Source organism: Podarcis filfolensis (genome assembly GCF_964270895.1).
Source record: "Podarcis filfolensis genome assembly, chromosome: 6".
NCBI classification, from domain to species: Eukaryota; Metazoa; Chordata; class Lepidosauria; order Squamata; family Lacertidae; genus Podarcis; species Podarcis filfolensis.
In genome coordinates this window covers 34,390,289-34,403,257 of record NC_139609.1, presented here as the reverse complement: position 1 = coordinate 34,403,257, position 12,969 = coordinate 34,390,289, and the positions used below count along the sequence as shown (strand labels likewise).

Sequence of the window (12,969 nt, the reverse complement as noted above, 5' to 3'; positions counted from 1 at the left end):
TAGATTCACAAATACACATTTTAATTTACTTATAAGAAGATTCACAACTTGTTCCTTCCACTCTTGGACTGCCAACAGAAATAGCAGCATAATAGACCCATACGGCTCTGGGGGCATGAGTCCCAAAACCAGGCCTCTAACAGCTGGTCTCTGCAACTTCAGGATCCCAAACATAATGTACTGTGTTCTACTGAGAGGCAAGGGTGCCTAGTAGTCTCTGTGATCTGGTAGCCTCTGAGACCCCTAGAAAAGTAGCCCATGAAACATGAGGATATGGTGCAAGAAGCAAGCATCCTCCTCCCTCCCCCCAATACATACAGAAATGGGAAACGAGGCCCACACAGCTTCATAAAAGCAGGGTTTATAGTCGGTGGCTCACACAGTTCGTACAGCAGTCCCAAGGCTTACAAGGACTTAAATTACTTTTAAAATAAAAGCTGAAGATTTCTTTTAAGCTTTACATAAATTAATCCTCCTTTAGAAAAAAACATGCATTATTTAAAACAAAACTTCTAAAGCATAACAGGAGTTTAAATATAGTAGCTACATCTGCACCCACATAGAGTCAGCAACGATGTCTGTATCTCTTGGAGCAGCTTTCCTGCCATAATTACTTCTGCATTTTATTAATATTATTTTAATTGGCGTCTCTGATCACTTCAGGTTTGCAAATATCTTTCGAAGAGGGTACACAGTTTTGTGGTTTGTAAGGGCATGAACTTGTTCTTGTGAGACTAATTTTAGGTTTTAATAAAGAGGAATAGAACAGTCGGGAAATGAATGGGACAGCTAAGATGTCTAGTAATGGGATTTAAGTAATCTCTGTGTTTCTGTTTCCACAGCAAAGGAGCAACTGCAGGGACAGCATGTCCTGATGAACTTTTGCTAACCTGTACAGAACAATCCTATACATGCCTACTCAGAAGAAAGCCTGAATTACTTAACTGTGAAGTTCACACAAGCTATGTACCCGCTCCTTCAGAGTGAGTGTAACCCCATCAAGAACAAGCAACCTCCCCTCTGGTCTAGAGAACCACCCACTAACCATGTCTCAGTCCATTACCCAGGCAGAACAGGGGTTCAGCACATCCACTGCCTCACCTGGAGATGTAAAGGAGAAGTAGAGCTGTGTGCCATCAGCATATTGCTGACAACGTACTCCAAACTCTGGATGACCCCACTTAGAGGTTTCATGTAGAAATTACAAACAAGGAAAGAAGAACATATAAAAATGCCAACATACTTCAAATCCTTTTCATAGAATCATAAAGTTCTGTTTAGAAACCTCCAAGAAAGGAGAGTGAAATATACTTGGAGTCCTGCAAGGCAGTTGTTGCATTCTAGGATCCTACTTGCCTATTGTTCTAGGATCCAAGGTTAGTGCATAACAGAGAGTCTACCACCTCTTGTGGGAGTCTGTTCCAGTGCTGAACAGCTCTTACAGTCAGAAAGTTTTTCCAAAGGTTTAGTCGGAATCTCCTTTCTTGCAACTTGAAGCCATTGGTTTGAGTCCTACCCTCCTCTGCACACGTTCCAGCTTGTCAACACCCTTCTTAAATTGTGGTGCCCAGAATTGGACACAGTATTCCAAGTGTGGTCTGACTAAGGCAGAAGATAGTGGTACTATTTCTTCCCTTGATCTAGACGCAATACTTCTGTTGATGTGAATAGCAAATACATATATATATATACGGTATATATATATATATATATATATATATATATATATATATATATATATATTTAACTTGGAAAAAAATTAAGAAAATGTGATTCCATGGTAGGCTTTATATACAATCCACATTTATTAGTAATAAAATGTGTCTTCTTCAAGGCCATTAACTCCATTATTCACAGAGTGCTTCAAAAATGGTTAAGGCTAGTCATTAAGAGTGAAATAGCACCCAACGAAAGAGAAAAAGGAAAGATAAATAGAAAACTGTCAAAATTATCATAAATCACTGTTCTGTAGCTGTGATTTTACTTCCCAGGGACTGTCAATGAGTACCTTTCAAAAAAGAAAAGAAAAAGCATCTCAGATATCAGATAAGGAGAAAGGAATAGCCTTTTAAAGAGATCTACTGACCAGAAGACATCTATGATTTTAGAAAAGCATTCAGAAAACCACTCCAAGGATATTTCATTGCCTCTTAAACCTATTTTCTGGGAAGGCACTGCCGCTAATGGGTTTTGGTGTTTGGGGGTATTAATTATGTCCTACAACACACATACTCACAAAACAGATCTCATGATGCAAGGCCATTTAAAAGGGACAGGGGATTTGCACAGGGCTTCTGCATCTTTAACAGCTGTGGAGAAGAGGACATTTCATACCATGTGCCGCTTGCAGGGCAAGCTAGCCTCTTTCACACCTGAGCACCCTAATATAGGGGACCACAGGGCAGCAGTAATAATAAATGAGGGCAGGAATGTTGTCTGAATTGGACAGCAACACTAGGAGAGTTGGCACTAGGAGAGGCTGGTCATCACTTCAGGCAGGTAAACATCTTGGGCGACAATGTTCAAGAGCATCTGTTGTTCAGATTATTATATTTAAAAAGCAAATCAATGCTCTAAAGACAGTCTTCTGTAAGTTAAAAACGAATATGGGATGTTGGCGAACAATTCTAGATAGTGATTAAAAACAAGGGTTATCAGCAAGAGGGTTAAGAGTAGGCTTGCTAGAATCTTACATGTGTTTATTTACTTTAATGTACATAGAAACACACACGTCCAACTATTCAAGAGGTTTCAAGTGATCTCTGAGACCGCTCTGATTAACACTGTAATACTTGTCCTCTCTGCATTTTTCTGGAGGAGAGCCCTTCTGGGCAGCCGAGATGAAAACTGCTTGTTCTGATCTCATGATGTTGCTCTGAAACAGCACATATACTAGAGTTGCTGGGAACGATGGAACAACACTGGGAAGCTAGTGAGTGGATATTTAGCACAATAATAGAGAAGTGCAAGAAACTGATAGATGAAGTGGATGCAGAAAATAAAAACCATGCCAATCAGAGTTGGAAATTGATCCACTGAAGAGCTCTACCAATGGTATAGCTACATTTCCTACCTCAATTCACATATTTCCTTACGGAGGTTGTAATTGATGAAAACCCACCTGCTTCCAGTTTGCTGAAACTACATCCATCTCAGGTGTTGTTTCTCGTTGCTTCTCTTCAACACCATGTAATAGTGCATAGGGTTCAATTGCCATAAAGACTGCAAATTGTCAACAACTTGTAGCTACAAGACACATGTCTGGCTCCCTCTAGAATTATTTCTGTGGACACCATACACACACCCAAATAGACTGATGATTAACAAGAGGAATCCTAATCATGGCAAGGGAACAGTAAGGTGGAGCAGAACAGTAGTTTGACCATGGCATCCCAAGTCCTGTTGATCATACTGGACCAGATGGAAGGTGTGGAGTGGAGACCAGTACATCTCTGCCTAGTCCTAACTTCCTCCAACAGGAGGATACTATTGCTTGGTAACTGATCTCAACAAACATCTATTTTGGCTGCAACGAAATGAAATATCCCAAAATATTTCCTTTTTTCTTTCCCCCTCTTTTCCTTTATGGCCGAATCACACCTTTCTTTAAAAGTATGATTGTAGGCATGCTGCTCCAACTTTTAAGCATTTTCTGGTTTAATTCAAATAGCAGCACAATCCTCCATACCATCCTCTTAATACAGAATACATTCCATTGAGCTACACTAGGCTTCTTTCTGAGCAAACATGCATAGGATTTGCACTGTAAGGCTTAACACTTTACTGAAGTTGGGCCTTCACAGCTTGTGATCCACTAAGCCACTGATGGGGAATCTATGAATGCCACATAGGCAGTATGCTTTTAAAAATGGTTTAATACACATGTCATACATTAACTTATAGATAAATCAAATTAAACCCATGATTGATGAATATTTCTTTGTCAGGCAGCAGTCTACCGTATTTTTCACTCTATAAGACGCACCAGACCACAAGACGCACCTAGTTTTTGGAGGAGGAAAACAAGAAAAAAAATATTATGAATCTCAGAAGCCAGAACAGCAAGAGGGATCGCTGCACAGTGAAAGCAGCGATCCGTCTTGCTGTTCTGGCTTCTGGGATAGCTGCGCAGCCTGCATTCGCTCCATAAGACGCACACACGTTTCCCCTTACTTTTTAGGAGGGAGAAAGTGAGTCTTATAGAGCAAAAAATACGGTATTTAAAAATCCTTTTATAATGTGATGCTGGGGACACTGATGATGGCCTCATTATTTTCTTTATTGTGTGTTCTGTATACAGATGTAAGATTTAAATGGTTATTGCCTATTTTTTTAAAAGACTGTCTATTATTCATAAAAGACTACATATTTGGGGTGTATGGGGGTGTTAGGGGAAGGGCAGTACCTCTGGTGGGGAACACATTGTGCTCCTTGTGAGGTAGTTTATCCACCTTTGGTCCCACCCTGCACTCAGCTCTCTCACCTGTGGCTCCTAAAAGCTGTCAGCGTATGGTAGCAGCCAGCCACACCCCGAGAAACAGCTTTGACCAACTAGCTCAGGGGTCAGCAAACTTTTTCAGCAGGGGGCCGGTCCACTGTCCCTCAGACCTTGTGGGGGGCAGGACTATATTTTGAAGGGGGAGGATGAATGAATTCCTTTGCCCCACAAATAACCCAGAGATGCATTTTAAATAAAAGGACACATTCTACTCCTGTAAAAACACGCTGATTCCCGAACCATCTGCAGGCCAGATTTAGAAGGTGATTGGGCCGGATCCGGCCCCCAGGCCAGGATCCAGCTAAGGGCAGCCAATGCGTCTCAAACCCTCAATGAATTAGGGACTGTCTTTCAAGACAGGTGGATGCCAACTGACTGCATTTTTGTGCAATTTAGGATCCCGCCATCACAAGGCATGTGACATTTTTTGCCTAGGTTTTGGCCAAAGTAGAGGCTAATTGGACAGAGCTGGCAGACTTTACAACATGGCTTTCTTTTTATATAATTTGATTTGCATGATTACAGGAGTCATTCGACACCAGCTTTTGAAGCTTTTGGTGACAGATGGGTGATAATTGTACATGGTGTATGTACTGTATTTTTATTTATTTCATAGCCTATTGAATAAAATTAATTTATTCAGTAGGGTTAATGTTACAAAACAAATTTGTTAACTGGAGCTGTGGTTGAGATCTGGGTTAGATGTCTTAATATAAATTTCTTCATAATAAGAATACATGTTTGAAATCCTTTTTGGAAATATATTTAAAATGGAACAAAATGAATAGGAAGACTGAAATTAAGTTCTTGATTTGGTTTAATTATTAAACATTACTGTATATGCATATGCTGTTTATATCTCTTTTGTGTGAATATGTACAATCATAGCAACATACAAATGACATACCACAAGCCTATTCTTGAATCTTCACTGTCACAGTCAAATCAGAGAAAGATGAAAAACATGCCCATCAAATCCTATTTTCAAAGCCCACATATTCTCTAGTGATGTGGTTTTATAGTCTCAGACCATAAGAAGGCTGAATGACAGCTAAACCACTGTAACAAGTATAAATATGCTTTCCCTCACTTTATCACTTGTGATGTCTGTTCAACTTCTAAAAGAAACAAAAACACATACTATTTGTAGTTACCCAACACAGTTTCACAGAATCAATTTTTGTTTGAATTCCATTGAATTTTAGAAGAATAAAAATGCCCACAATGCTATTTTCAATTAATTTGGTGGGAAATTTCACAATAATTATGTAAAAATATGTACTATTTCTGTTCCAGTTTCTTGATGTGTGGAATTCGGGGACCGGGCTAGGGCAGGGACACAAAGTTGGCAGGTGGTGGTGAGATGTACAGTCCTGCTTCAAACCATGAGTGCCATAAGTGAGCATTGTGCAAATAAGGCTAGTGTCATAAGCCCTGTGGCTCCATTGGGATTAAGCATGGCTTGCGTTATGAGCTGACAGGACACCAAGGACAGAGAGGAGGATCCTGGTAAGGTATACACACTGGGACAAGCTGAAGATGGGGAGGGGCAGGTTGGGGACTTACGAGGTACTCACGGGACAGCAGAAGACACCGAGGGGCAGCATGGACAGTTCAGGGGAGTCAGGGGAGCCAGAACCAGAACCAGAAAAAGCCCCATCTCCGCAGGCACGGTGGGCTCAGGAACATCAGGAACTGCACTCCAGGAGACTGAGGCAGGTAAAGGAACACAGCTCAGCCACTAGTGGACCAGGTGAAGGTCATACGACTCATTAGGTCTGGGAGGAGATTGTGGATTAGGTTCAGGGCAGGTGAGGATCACATGCTTCATCAAGTTGAGAAGCACAGGTGCTCAGCTGGAGAAAACTCTGGTCTGTAAATTTATCAGGACAAGTTATTTGTTGTTCACTGTTGTAATAATTGTGTTCTTAAAATTTATCTTCTGTACTATGAAAATAAATAAAACCATTATTAAAAAAATAAAAATGATTGGGTAGGATTAAAGGGAAGCAAAGCAGAAACTCTTTTTCTGCTCAACTTTCTCTGTTAATGGACCACAGCTTGGCTGCTTCAACAACGCCAGTGGACTGTGACTTCAGGACTGACCCCAGGTGTTCCAACACAGGTTCCTCTGCAGAGGCGGTTACCTGACCTTGCTAATTGACTATGTACCTTGCTTGTTGCATTGGACCTGGACTGGTACCTTACTGGACTGTCTGACTACTCTCTAGTGTTGTCTTTTGGACTGTGTGCACTATCAGGACTTACCTCTGGGGTATGCAGGGGTTCAGAACAGCTTGGCAGACTCAGGTGGTTGAGGAGGATGAAGAGGAAGGAGGAGCAGAGGTGAATTGTGGGAAATGGGGATGGCTCCTTTCTGCCCCTCCTTTGGACTAGAGAGCCTCTTTGGGGGCTGAGGAGGACAATGACCAACCACTGGAGATGGCTTAGTGGGAGTTGGCAGAGGCTGAACTGGAGTCAGGGAGGGAAGGTGCAGCCTAGTCACAGAGGACCAAGTGCCACCTCCAGAGATGGGAACCCACCAGATAGAGTGTGAGCCTATGAACCCAACATTCCCCTCAAGGTAAGATTCTGATGAGAATCTTGTCACCTTGTCTTTAAAAGCTTGGCGAGTGGGGCATGAAAACTCACTGGGACATCTTTATTGATTCCACCCAGTTCTTAACTGCTTACCCAACTCCTGGACTCCTACTGCTGCTGCTAAGTTGTGCTGTTTCTTGCCCGAAGAAAGATCTCTGTATACCTCACAAGTATGAGCTTCTGTTGTCGTGTTTTGGGCAGGAGTCAGGACAGCTAGACTAATACTGTAGGTAGAAAGCTAGTATTCCTTCCCTTCCCTTCCCTTGCAGTGCATACTGCAACTTGTGAAGACGGTCCTGGGTATTCTGCTCTGCTTTTGCCAGCGAGTTGAAAGTAGGTTGAGCTGAGGAGTGCAAGATGGCCTCCCAGTGGCATAGCGTGGGTTGTCAGCACCCGGGGCAAGGCAAGTAATTTGCGCCCCCTAACCCGTGGATTTGCGCCCCGTAACCCGTGGATTTGCGCCCCATAACCCTAACCCCCAGATGTTGCGCCCGGTGCGGCCGGCCCCCCCTGCACCCCCCACGCTACGCCTCTGTGGCCTCCTCCTCTTCCTTGAATCCTCAAAGTCCCTTCTCACCTGGGCTGCAGGAGTGAGAAGGATGCTGGTGGCAGCAACTAGCACATAGTAACACCCAACAGGCAGCATTGCAGGGCTATTATGCAGCAGCAACAGAGGGTGTGTGAGGGGCTCTCTTGAGCACACCCTACTTCCCCACCACAACTTAATGTTGCAGCATCATTACTTGAGTGTTTCTCTGCCAATGTATCATGTGACTGGCTGCTAGGGAAGAGAAACACATACAGTACAACGTCAAGAACACAGGGCTGGTTGCACAACACATTATGTAGGAGAAACTGGACTGGGGGCTGCCGTTTGGGAATCTTCCTTATGTTCCTGTAACATAGTTCTGCTGTCAACCACAGCATCAGACTCTATTCTGCTGGAGCAAAGGAGCTTCAAATGGAGACTGCAATATGAAATCACTGGATTTTAACACATAAAGTGTTCCTGTGCCTCCACTTGTGGATTGAACTGTGACAATGGGTCATTATTTTTTAGCACATTATATGTGTTAATTGGTTTAGCAATGACAGGACAGCTGTGTCCTCAAATGCTGCTTTGGGAATGACCACTGTTAAGTATGTAATTATCACTGTCTGTTCTTTCCTGCGTTTTGTTTCCCTCTGGTGTCACTTTTCACAATCACCCCATCCAAGTTCATGAATCTGATGAAGTAGACTGTAATAAACTTGTCATAATATATTCTACAATAAATTAGCTAGTCTTTAAGTTGCCTCAAGACTCTAATGTTTTTGCTCTAAAAGACTAACATGGCTACATGGCTAACATGCTGTGGTCTAAACATCAGAGGGCAATAGCTAAGAGAGGCTGAATTAGATTATATAAATCCCAATGGATTTTGAATGCATGCTTCCACAGAGGCAGGTCTCTGCAAATATAAGATTTCTCAAGACAGGATCAAACTCAACAGGTTCCTGTTTTTCCAAGGTGTGATGAGCAGAATCAATTGACTTTTAATAACATTTCAAACAAAATCAAATACACTTATTTTAAAGAATAATAACAACAAAATGGAAGAAGCTTTCTATTCTACTAAAAACTTGAGGCGCATTTCTATTCTTGTGCTTTCTGCTCTTTTGACTTTCTATTTCTCAGTTTCTGGCAAATGTCTGCCCTGCTCCCATATCACAAAAGACAGTAGCAGAGGCTTTTACTTGTTACGTAATACAGTGGTACCTCGGGTTACATACGCTTCAGGTTACAGACTCCGCTAACCCAGAAATAGTACCTCGGGTTAAGAACTTTCCTTCAGGATGAGAACAGAAATCATGTAGCGGTGGCGCAGTGGCAGCAGGAGGCCCCATTAGCTAAAGTGGTGCTTCAGGTTAAGAACAGTTTCAGGTTAAGAACAGACCTCCAGAATGAATTGAGTACTTAACCCAAGGTACCACTGTAGATCTTTATCAGGCATGTACTAGTATAGGCTCAGCAGAAGCCACAGGGTCCAGAAGTCATCATTCCAAAGTATGTGAGTAAGACAAGAGAGTCAGAGCTGAAGGTTAATGATGATGTCTCAACAGTTGTCACACCCTTCCCTTCCAGCTTTTAAAGCTGAGGTGTGGTGAGCTCACTTGTGAGACTTAGTGACAAGACTGTGCCCTGCCTCTCTGACTGCAGGAAGAATTCAACATAGCACTCTCATTCTGCCAGTACAAGCATTTCAGCTTGCTAGATGAAACAGTCTCCCCTCTCCTTCCTCTGCGCACTGTTTTGGGGGTTCTCCCAAGCCCACCCAAGCCAATTTGTAGCAGGAGAGGGAAAGCCTAGTTGCACTAGCAGAATTCTGCTAGCAGAACTTGTTAGTTGGATCTGTAAAGGCCGATCGGACCTCAGGGGCATAGGGAACCACTAGAAGTGGTCCCATCAAGCAATCTCAGTGATGAAGGTGGTACCATCTGGATGGGCTTGCCAAGAAAAGCAGCTTTGAAAACATACTGTTAAATAAATATCCAACCACCAATTCAGCCATCTTTTGTACATGCAGTGGTGGCCAGTCCCCAATGGGACTGGCAGGGCATAAAGCAAGAAGCCCACAGTAAGTGGCACCAGAGCCAATGATAGGCAGAGTCAAGCAAATTTAGTGCCCCCCCACCTGCTCCCTGCTGAGTTCTAGAAATGTAACTGAGCCTAAGGAGGAGGAGGCTGACAGCCACCTTAGGTTGGTGGATCAGTGCCCCATTCATCCTAATGAGGACACCGTATTGTCCTTCACAGCAGGCACCACATTGTCTCAGGCAGCCTGCTGGAGAAGAGAGTGCCGTGCCTACTTTTATCTACATGGAGAATTGCCTTCAGCCAGGTTATGTTTTTAACCGAAAATTGTCTGTTCTCTGTCATACTGAGGGGTTCTTTCTCATCACAAGCTGCCTGATCCTTCTAACAGGATCAAGGGCTGGATCTAGACACATCAAATAAGTGATTCAGTTAAAAGTATTGTAAACTCATACAGGGAAGTCTGGCAGGGAAAGACGGGACTCCATAGCGCCATATAAAACACTTAAAAAAAAAACACCCCAATCTAGCTGAGTCCAAGGACTAAACTTTGGACCTTCTGCAGGCAAGGTTGAGTATGTGCTCTACCATTAAATGATGAAAGGAACATTGGTGGTATCTTGCATAGTTTATTCCTCCAAGGTACTCTTTTTCTTCTGAGGTCAGTATTGGTCACCGCCAGCCTTGACATAGGACAAGAAAAGGGGTCCTATTTACTTTTCTGGAACCCATCTGACTAAATTCAACCATCTGCTTATTTTTCCTGTCCTTTTCCCTGAAGCCCTTTTAAAGTCTTGCTCTGCTTCTGAAGTTAGTAAAACATCACTCACAGCATGTTGTCAGTATGACCCATTTCTGCCACCACTCTTCAGAAGACAATTTTCTTTTTGGGTAAGATCTGTTTGATGTTCTCTATATAGATTTGTTCCCCACATAGCCTTCCCCAAGAGGAAACTGTGTATCTGCAATGGGTAGAGAAGAACCACACCCCACTGGAGCTGAATCAGATAGGATTATTATCTTTTATTCGCATTAAGTATGAGGAATGTGCTTCTAGAGCTGGTCTTGAGACAATCCGAGCATATAGGTCCACACTACAGAACTTGAACCTAAGTCTTGATCTCGTTCACTCATCTTATAAAATCTCCACAAGGATTGTTTCATAACAATATACTAAAACCTTGCCCAAAGAGTTTGAAAATAAATGAATACCATTTGGCCATATGGAAAATCTAGAACACCTGTGAGAAGTGTGTTGCGAAACAGTCTTATAAATGGTGTATTTTCTTTTTAAGGTAGACAGATTTCATCTTAGTCATCGTCATCTGTCTGATTAATTTGTTACTTGCAAATGAACTGGGCACAAAGTGCACTTGTATCCAAGTTATGCATTTGAAGGCACTTTTTTTGGAATAGAAGCATATGATTCAGCAAGTTCTTCTGAGAAGGTTTCACATAATTATATTTTTTTTCACAGAATCTAAACTTACAGACTTGCTCACTCCAAGTGATTACATAAGATCCTGATGGAACTTTACAACAATCTGGCCTAGCTCTTGCAGAGGCAATGTTGCAGAGCTTTCACTCTCTGGTCTGATGCAGAATTCTGGGTGCATCTGCATCTCTCATTCAAGTCTTTTATTATCATTACTCATCCTTCCTTAGGAGTGCAGAATTGAGCTACCTCCTCTTTAGCTTCACAGCAACTCTGTGGAGTAGGTTATTCTGGGGGGAAAGTGACTGGCCCACTGTGCCTTGAACCCAGAGTTCATCAGTCAATATCCAATACTAAACCACACTGCCTCTCTCTCTTTGTTGTTTTGCATTGTTTAGGCTGCAAAATGGTGGTGAGATATGTGTCTAATTAAACACATAGTCTACTGGTGCACAGACTATTAATAAATCACCCACAATTTCCTGTTGATATTCCTCAGAGACATTTACATTTAGTTATTTTCCTTCTTAATGGGGGAGCCTGGATAGCTCAGTTGGTTAAGAATGTGGTGCTGATAATGCCAAGGTTGCAGGCTTGATCCCTGTATAGGACAGCTGCATAGTTCTACATTGTAGGGGTTGGACTAAGGACTCAGCTATATTAGGAAATAGTGATTTGAATGCATTATAAACATGCAACACCAGGTGGCGCCAGATAGCAGGAAATTTTAAAACACGATTTTCCATAGGGATTTTTTTCTTTTGTTATAACGATCTGATTTCTGACTTATTCATAGCATTTCCCCCTGTGTTTAGATCCACCCTAGATGATCCTCATGGTCCCTTCCAACGCTACGATTCTATGATTCTATTTATGCATCCTAGTCCCTGAATATATTTTGTCACAGCCATCCAGTTGCAGGTGCCTTTTGGCAGGTTGTTTGGAAGTGTTGTGCTATTCTGCTATTTAAGTGTCTCTGTATTGTCTTTTAAATTTTTAAACAAAGGTTTTGATGCACAGTAATTTGGAGGGCTATGTTTACATAAATACATTTTGTTTGTTCCTGTGTCCCTCCGCTTTTTGGTCCACATGCATCTCTCTGCAGTGCTATTTCTCATGGACACAGATCTGTAGCATTCATATGAACGACACGAGGAAATATTTAATAGGGTTTTTTGTGGCTCTGTGATATCTCCATACAGATTGGCCAGAGGGTGTTGCCAGAGGTTTAAAAGTTTGTGCTTTTAAAATATTATTTCCCTGACCAACAATGCTGTCTCTACAGGTGACCAACATTCTAGCTCTCTTACTTGGCCTTGAGGATACTGTCCAAGAGTCTAAGAGTTGACATTAGAGCTGAGGGATACAATTCCCAAAGGAGCTATGTTGGGTGAGCGATTATCTCAGTATTCAGGAAGCCCTAAGGAGGACACACATACAGTTGGGAGTCTTTTCATATAGGTAAACTGCACTTGCTACTTCCTTCGCTATTGCTGGCTGCCAGAATATTTAAATATACACATACCCACTATATTCTTGGGAGGGAAAGCATTTACTTACCTTATATAAAACCTTACATTGTGTAAAATATAAAACTTCCTGTGAAATGTACATGAGAAATGAGCTTATCTGATATTCAGTTGCAAACCCTGGTGTGTATCCCTGTTTTTTTCCTTTTCTCTCCTAAAAGTGTAGTACTGAATGCAATTTTGCTACCGTCAAATCCATCTTCTTCCTTGCTATGAGATGGTTTAATACAGCTGATAAGCCACGCCTGGCCATGTAGAGATCACTGGAACTGAACAGATTAATGAGCTCTTGAGACGCCATATTATAGCAAGATAATGATTTAGCTGAAGT

The 12,969-nt window shown here is 42.1% G+C and overlaps 1 protein-coding gene across 2 annotated transcripts in view; it reads right to left on the bottom strand.

Annotated features, from left to right (window-relative positions):
* Window positions 1-1,837: 1,837 nt before the first annotated feature.
* LOC310765694 (uncharacterized protein) overlaps window positions 1,838-12,969 on the bottom strand; it is a 29,186-nt gene continuing 18,054 nt past the window's right edge. For both annotated transcript variants that reach the window (XM_083621070.1, XM_083621069.1), the window contains one exon: window positions 1,838-2,008. In XM_083621070.1, coding sequence (XP_083477196.1) covers window positions 1,998-2,008 — 11 coding nt within the window. In that variant the 3' untranslated portion in view covers window positions 1,838-1,997. The remainder of the gene's footprint in view (window positions 2,009-12,969) is intronic.